Source organism: Lolium rigidum, chromosome 5 (assembly GCF_022539505.1).
Source record: "Lolium rigidum isolate FL_2022 chromosome 5, APGP_CSIRO_Lrig_0.1, whole genome shotgun sequence".
In the NCBI taxonomy this organism is placed as follows: Eukaryota; Viridiplantae; Streptophyta; class Magnoliopsida; order Poales; family Poaceae; genus Lolium; species Lolium rigidum.
The window spans coordinates 144,312,499-144,319,959 of NC_061512.1; the positions used below are offsets into that span (position 1 = coordinate 144,312,499).

Consider the following 7,461-nt stretch of genomic DNA (forward strand, 5'->3'; position numbering starts at 1 on the left):
CATAAAAGGAAAATTACTATTACATGAAGAATGTTTCTACTTATTGCGAGTAGCAAGAAAAAAAGTTTGGTTTGAGATTTTGAGCCCTTTAACCGATACCACGGGAACCAGAAACTATTACAAATGTTTGCCTCGCGTAAAAAAATTCACCCGCTGATACCCCTCATTCCCATCTCGATTTGCGTTAACACCCCCTCCATTCCCTCCATCCATCTAATCCACCGACCAAGTACTCTGTTGCGGCCATGCACGCCATCAGCCACAATCATCCACACCATCGGCTGCTCGCCCCAAGACTTACCTAACACTTCATAGAGGACAAAATATATTAAATCTTTCGGAATCCTAAGACAATATGTTGTCAATTTAGAACATGGTTTAAAATAACATGCTATTTCTTCGTTAATAGCACGGTATAGCATATTCTGACAGTTCACGCTAAGTTTTAGTAATTTTACTCGCTAATATGCTATTTACGAAATAGCATGTTTTATCGCGTTAAAACATCATAGTGTTAGCTCGCTATTTTTTAGAGCCTATTAATACAAGGGTTTGAGTTTTCCTTGTTAAGAAAAGAATTTTCCTTTTATTTGTTGCGGTGATACGTCAATCTGTTGATTCCTCTTCTGAATCTGAAGATAATATCGGTAATAATGATCATTCCTAGTAAATAATTTATACAATATCGTTACCTCGTGAAATATTGATGTTAGGCTTTTAAAAAGTTGGAGGAACTATTTTTGTATGTGATTATGTATGTATGAATATGTCACTTTTGGACTAAAATCTTTATTTTTCGACTTTATCTACTATTGTTTTTCAAAATGCTATTTGAAATATAGCACGCTATTAGCAGCACGATATATGGTGCATAGCATCTGGAGGATGCCGCCGCTATTTCTTTTAGCGTACTATTTTAAACCTTGATTTAGAATCCCAACACAATACATTTAGAGAAATAATACAAAATTTAAAAGAAATGTATTTTAGATCGTTCTCTTGGATGAGCCGCTTGACATTAGGGCAGCGACCCATCATACGGTGTCGGCCCACGCGGGTGCAGGAAAACGTTGTGGAGGGAGACGCCGTCAAGCAGGAGACAACATGCCAAAGGATGGCCAAGCTTCTAAAGCCGACAGTTAAAGCAAATATAAATTGCTTCTATACCCGATATTTCTTTAGTTCAAGTTTCCTCACTTTCAAACAGAGGCGATGACATCAGCGACATGTCCCGCACACTTTCAAACGGATTGAAAGTATCATTTAAGACTAATCAGTTTCTTAGAAATCCGTTTGAAATATATAATCTACCGATAACTCATGTGTCCAACAAATAATTATTACCCTAATTATTTTACAACAACACATTTGCGGTATGAAGATATATATACTACAAATACAAGCAAAATAACACATCAATTTTGTGTTCGCACAGAGTTGAACATGGTGGATTTAAATGGTTCCCATGATGGCAATGAGAGGTCCTTTAAACTGGGGCATGCTTTGCAACCATGGACACATAAAAGGAAAAGCATTAACATCATCTTGCTCTTGTAGAGCTATGTACAAAATTGTTTGCGTTATGAAGCACAACAAGTACACATGCAAGCATTGCTAAGTATCCTACCTGCCTAATCTGCTAAGAAAAATAAAAAAATGCTAACAAAGCTTATGTTATAGAAGATAAAACAAAACAATAAATTCATCTGTATGTGAAACACCAATCATCTGTATCTTGACCTTCGTATCTTGGATGGACGCTCTTATTCATCAACGTACATCAATCATCTTGCTGGCTTGAAGGGGCAATGTCCTACTACCAGAATGATCAGAATCTTGACATGGGGAGATGCAGAAATCCTAGCATCAATATGAGATGAATCAAAGATGATTTATGTTTTTAATATATGAATGTGTGTTAGTTCTCTCTCTAGATATTATGTGAAGTGCACCATGTAATATTTGACTTAGGGACTAGAGAGGGAACTACCTTTGAAGTATGATAAAGTGTACGGCGAGAGAAGTGACATTACCGTGGCGGTGCTTTATCATATGGAAGAGGGTGATAAAGGGAGACTCACTAAGCTCATATCGATAACATGGGGAAACCCTTAATTGAGATAGTCAATATGTGGTTGCAGAAGACTAGCCGCAGTGGTCATTTAAATATGCGATGACTAATGGTTTTCTGCGCGCATCTTATTATGGAGCTCTCTCCATACACTACATAATTAAAAGCGTAGTTTATCTTGATCAACATTAATCCTAATGCTAGAGGTGGATCCAATAATCCCCGAGAACACCTTTTCTTATTGAGTTTCACTTCATTTCTCACTACGCTTGTTACTTATTGCTTTATTCACTTTCTTTCAACCAATTACAACAACCTTTAAGACACCGTTATTTGAGATTAAAGAACGACTTACAAGTGGCCCTTAAAAGATAATAGTAAGGGACATAAAGACCTTAACTAGTAGCTCCTCGTGGTTCGATATATACTCTTATTTTAAAACTAGGTTCAATTGAATGGTGCACTTGTAGTCATCTCCGAGCTAATTGAAGGCCTCGTGGAGATTCCCTCCATGAGAGGACCCACAAGAAGACACCATACAAGACCCCTTCGAAAGCCAGTTGCGTAGGGATGAAGCCAAGAGGCCGTGCCGCAAGTAGTGACACACCCAACGGATAAGAGAAGCTCCAAGTTTGCCCGCATAAAGCATGTGTCCATTGCCCACTTTCCCTAAAGGTTCGGGGTGGATGACGCAAGTACAACAGGGGGTGTCGACATCGTTCACAACCACTCCCTGTGGACAACTGTCCTCTTCCTTGGGCACGCCTGTGGTTACCCCTCTGCCAAGTTTCCTTGGAGAGGAGGGTTTGTGCCGCTATAAAAGGAGAGGCCGTTGCCCAGTGAAGGGGATCGGCTTTTGATCCTATGGAGATACCATCTTGATACCATCGTCTTCTTCCTAGAGCAGATCCCATCTGGATCTAGGAAGGAACTCATCGAGTCTTCACCTTGTAAACACCATACTCCTTCTCGGCGAGATATCAATTCCACAGTAATGCATGACGTAGGGGTTTTACCTCACCACAAGGGCCGTGAACCTGGGTAAGACCGTGTCTCTCTCTCTATCGTCCTGCTCGCGCATCTCTCCGACGTCGCCATGGCTTTGTGGAGGTTGGGGCGTTGCTTCTATCCCCTGTGGTATGATAACCTCAAAGGTGTTGCGGAGATACCCGTGTTCCTTTGTGATACTAAAACTCCGATAGTGCTACCTCAGATTTTTTGCCAACATGACATGCATGTTACTACCTTTGATACTCTCATTGTGACTAGTCTAAGCTAGTGAAGTGGATGTCTAGATGTCACTGTCTGTGGAGAAAAACCCCCGCGTCGCTCGAGCGGAGCGACTCGGGGGAACCCTAACCGCGCCGCCGCCCAGATCCCCCCTCTCGGCTACCCCTCCGCCGCTGCCGCCGACGTCGTCGCGGTGGCGGCGGCCCCGGCCTCCGAAGGCGGCGCGGGGAGAGCTCGCGGTGGACGCAAAGGGCGGCCGGGCGTCGACGGCTGGCCCTGGAGGCTTCTGGCGGCGCGGGATGCCGGGGCGGCGGCCCCGGGCTTCGATGGCGGGGGTGGCTCGCTGGGTGCGTGCGGCTCGGGCCGTGCGCCTGGCGTGCCCAATGTGGCGTGGGGCGTCGGAGGGGCTTCGGTGGCTGCTGGCTGCGGGTCTCCCGGCGGCGCCCGGGCGTCGGCAGGCTGGGTGGCGCGGCAGGAGGTGCCGGCACCTGAGCTTGGCGGCTGGCGGCGGTGGCGCGGCCAGGGCCCGCTCTGGGCTCGGAAGGGCCCGATCTGGGCCTGCTCGGGCTTGGAGGCGCGCCGGCGCAGGCAGGCCGGGGCGGCGGCCCCGGGGACGCGGTGGTGGCAGAGGTTCTGCCGTTCTGGCGGCCTTGCTTCTCCTCTGGCTTCTCCTCTGCACGGAGGTCGTGTGGAGGCCGTGGATCGGGGTTCCCGCGCCCCGATCTGCTGGAGCTTGGTGGCTTTGGAGTACCACCATGTGTGGCAGACCGGCCGGGGTGCGGCCTGGCTGGCATCTGCAAGCCGTGGTGGAGGTGTGCCACGGTACAAGGACGGCGGCGTGGCGGCGCTGCTTTTGGTTGGCCAAGCGCTGCAACAGCGCCTTGGGGACGACGGCAAGGTTGGCGTGAGGTGTTGGCCTGCTGTGCGTGGAGGCCGGAGCGGCGGCTCCGGAATCGTGGTCGTGTTGATGGTTTGCTTCGGCTGCGTGGGTGGCAGGGCATGCTTCCGTGGCGTGGACGGCGTCCCTCTGGTCGGTAGTCTGTGCTCGTCCGGTGCTTTGGGCTGTCCTTGGGACAGTGGAGGTGGTGCAGGTCTCCGGACGAAAGTCCTGCCTGACTTGGTCGGTGCCGGCAACGGCGGCGCTCAAGGGCGTCGTTTTTCCTCCTTGGAGGCGTTGTTGTGGAGTCCCGTCACCCCTCCGCCCACCATTCCAGGGTGAAAGCCCAAATCCGGCTTTGCCGGATTGAATGACGGCGGCGTCTTTGGATGTCGTGACCTCCTTGGAGGCGTCATTTTTTCGGAATGTTTTGGAGCCATCACGGCAATGCCTTGACTGCTTCTTGGGTCGATGTTTTCGGGTATCCGTCGGTGCGCGAGTGCCGCTGGCTTGCTTTTGCGGCCTGCCTCACCCCTCGAAATTTGAAAGGCCTAGCCGTCTCTTTCGGCTCTGACTTCCTTTCCAGGGACGTGGACCGGGCAGTCGCGGCGCTCGCCGTTGCCGTCGTGCTGGTGTCATTCGGCGGCGCTCCAGACCTAGTTGCTATAGGTCGAGTGGCCATGTGTGTGGTTTTCGCCGGTTTCTCCCTGAAAACTGTGCCGTATGGTTTTTCTTGTCTGGTTTTCCTTATAAACTGGACACGGGTGTTGCGTTGTATCGGTTTTCGGCCAGTTTCCCTTATAAACTGGTCAAATTTCCCTCTTCTTAATGAATAGGCAGAGCTCCTGCCGGTTGCTCAAAAAAAAAAAGTGGATGTCTAATCCAAAATTAGTGCACTGAGCCTTCGCCAATAATTACAACTCCCCCAAATTTAGTAAACGACATGATGTTGCTTGAGAGAGAAAATGTCCATCATGGTCTTGTACGGTTGGAAACCAGAACAAGGAAAGCGTGTGGATGGCCATGGAGAGTCAGCATCCCATTGGTGTCGGAAAGAAGAAAGAAATAGGGTTACTTCCCGCAAAAAGAAATAAAAAAGAAATAGGGTATACATGGCTTCCAACGCCATCCGCTTGTTTCTCTGCTCCATCCCTTTGATTTGGCATGCATGGGGAGAGGACCAATCTGGGACAAGGCCGCGCCAGGGACTCGCATATTTTGAAGCACAGATCGAAAAGACACTGCTAATCGGTCGAGGAGGAAATTAAAAGAGGAACAGGAGGAGAGAGATCGAAAGGAATTTCCCTTAACCAATCCGAACATCCTCGCGTCAAGTCGCGTCGCCATGAGCAGCGCCCAAGAGATTGAGAAGCCGGATCAGTTGTCAGCGGCGGATCACGAGGGAGATCATGAGGTGGAGGCGGTCCAGGACGAGGTGGCCGCCATCGTGGAGCTGGTGACGGAGCTGAAGCAGGAAGGCACGACGCTGTTCCGTCTGCGGGACTACGACGGCGCCGCCTTCAAGTTCGACGAGGCGATCCGGCTCTCGCCCAGGGCCCCGCGCGCCTACGACGAGAACGACATCGCCTCCCTCCACAGCAACGTAGCGGCGTGCTACATGCACATGAACACGGGGCAGTGCCCCGAGGACGAGCACCACTACCACCAGGCCATCGACCGCTGCAACATGGCCCTCGAGGCCTCGCCCAGGTACACCAAGGCGCTCCTCAAGCGGGCGCGCTGCTTCGAGGCGCTCGACCGCCTCGACCTCGCCTGCGTCGACGTGCAGGAGGTGCTCACCCTCGAGCCCAACAACGCTGTCGCGCTCGAGCTCCTCGAGAGCCTCAGGGAGGAGATGGAGGAGAAGAAGTTCCTGCTCGAGCAGGAGGCCAGGTCGCTCGACGATCTCATCAAGGTCATTTCCGCCAGCGAGAAGGTGGCCAAGCAGTTCAGCACCGTCGCCAGCAGCGGGAATAAAGCCGATGCTGCCGCCGTTGTCTCGACGGAAGAAACGGATGCCCACGAAATCTTCCATGGAGAACACGAGGACGAGCACGCCAGCTTCAACGACAATGACGGGCAAGAAACACCACACGGCTCGTCCGAGGAGGACCATGTTGGTGAGAGTGATCAGGACAAGCAAGGAGATCAACATGGAAGCATGGACGACAGCAACGCAGAGCATACCGCCACTGATGGGCCACCTCGGCTGTGTGATAATAAGGAGCAAGTGTCGTCGTCGTCGTCGTGCACCGATGCGGAGGTTCGGGGGCACGACTCGACTCAGAGCTTGTCACACGACCAGTAGCATGCAGCCAGGCAACTATATATATGTCACTTATTTATTTGATAATGACCCAAATGTCTTTATGCATGGCACGCTATGTGTAAAATCTAGCTTGATCTCAATCTCAAGATGTATAAGTTTGACTCTCCAATTGTATAATTAACATCACTTTTACGAAACGGAAAGTCTCCCGGCCGGTGTCTGTCTGGATGCAAACCACCCTCATTTTATTTTTTCGATAAATGGAATATATTAATATCAAAAGATACCAATTACACCCAGCCTCTGCAACAACGCACCACCCTAATGGCAGTACGGTGCACACAGCCAAAAACAAGAAAAGAAAACTAAGAAAAAAAAGTCCCGCTACAGTATCTCGGGCCTAACAATAGCAATACATCCACCATCAAGACAACACCTGAAATACAGACTCTCCAAAAATGACGCCTCCAAGAAGGGAACAATGCTCTAACACCGTCGTCGCCCGATCAAAGATCTTAGGTTTTCGCCCTGAAGATAATCTCCGCTCTCAAAACAATGCCTCCAACAAGGTCATTTCCAGGCACAACCAGTTAAGGCCAGACCTTGGGTTTTCACCCTGAAAGGTAGGACTCTGAACTTCACCTGTGTTGTCGCCCCCACTTTCATACCGCTGCTGTGAAGCCCGGAACACCAAGCAAGTCCCTCAACAACGCGGAGGCTTGAACCTCCTTTAGCTAGTCCTCCCCTCCGGCCTTCATGAATTCTCTTCTTCCGACTTTCATCATGGATCCATAGTCACTTGATGTCAACAAAGAAAAAGAGCTTCGCGCCGCTCCCTCCAGACCAATCGGTCGGAATAAAAGCATGGGTGCGCACGACTGAATGCCACCGATCCAGCAAACTCCAGGCAAAAAGCATTGTTACATTCGCCGGCGGAGCCTTCCGAAACTCAACACACCGGCCAGATCATGAGTCCAGGCCTCCGGTAGGTCCTCCTCTCACTAGTAGGAAAAG

At 50.1% G+C, this 7,461-nt stretch overlaps 1 protein-coding gene across 1 annotated transcript; it reads left to right on the forward strand.

Annotated features, from left to right (window-relative positions):
* The first annotated feature begins 4,603 nt into the window (after nt 1-4,603).
* Nucleotides 4,604-6,486, forward strand: LOC124656513 (HSP-interacting protein-like). Its single transcript, XM_047195240.1, has 2 exons — nt 4,604-4,899; nt 5,514-6,486. Exons 1-2 carry the CDS (start codon nt 4,604-4,606, stop codon nt 6,484-6,486), a joined length of 1,269 nt encoding a protein of 422 aa, XP_047051196.1.
* The last annotated feature ends 975 nt before the right edge of the window (nt 6,487-7,461 follow it).

Excerpts from the sequence above, each read along its gene's own strand:
- LOC124656513 (XM_047195240.1), top strand. The coding sequence starts at position 4,604 with ATGTTTTGGAGCCATCACGGCAATGCCTTGACTGCTTCTTGGGTCGAT. Across the intron at positions 4,900-5,513 it reads TTCTCCCTGAAAACTGTGCC|TCGCGTCGCCATGAGCAGCG; the intron begins GTATGGTTTTTC and ends CCTCGCGTCAAG.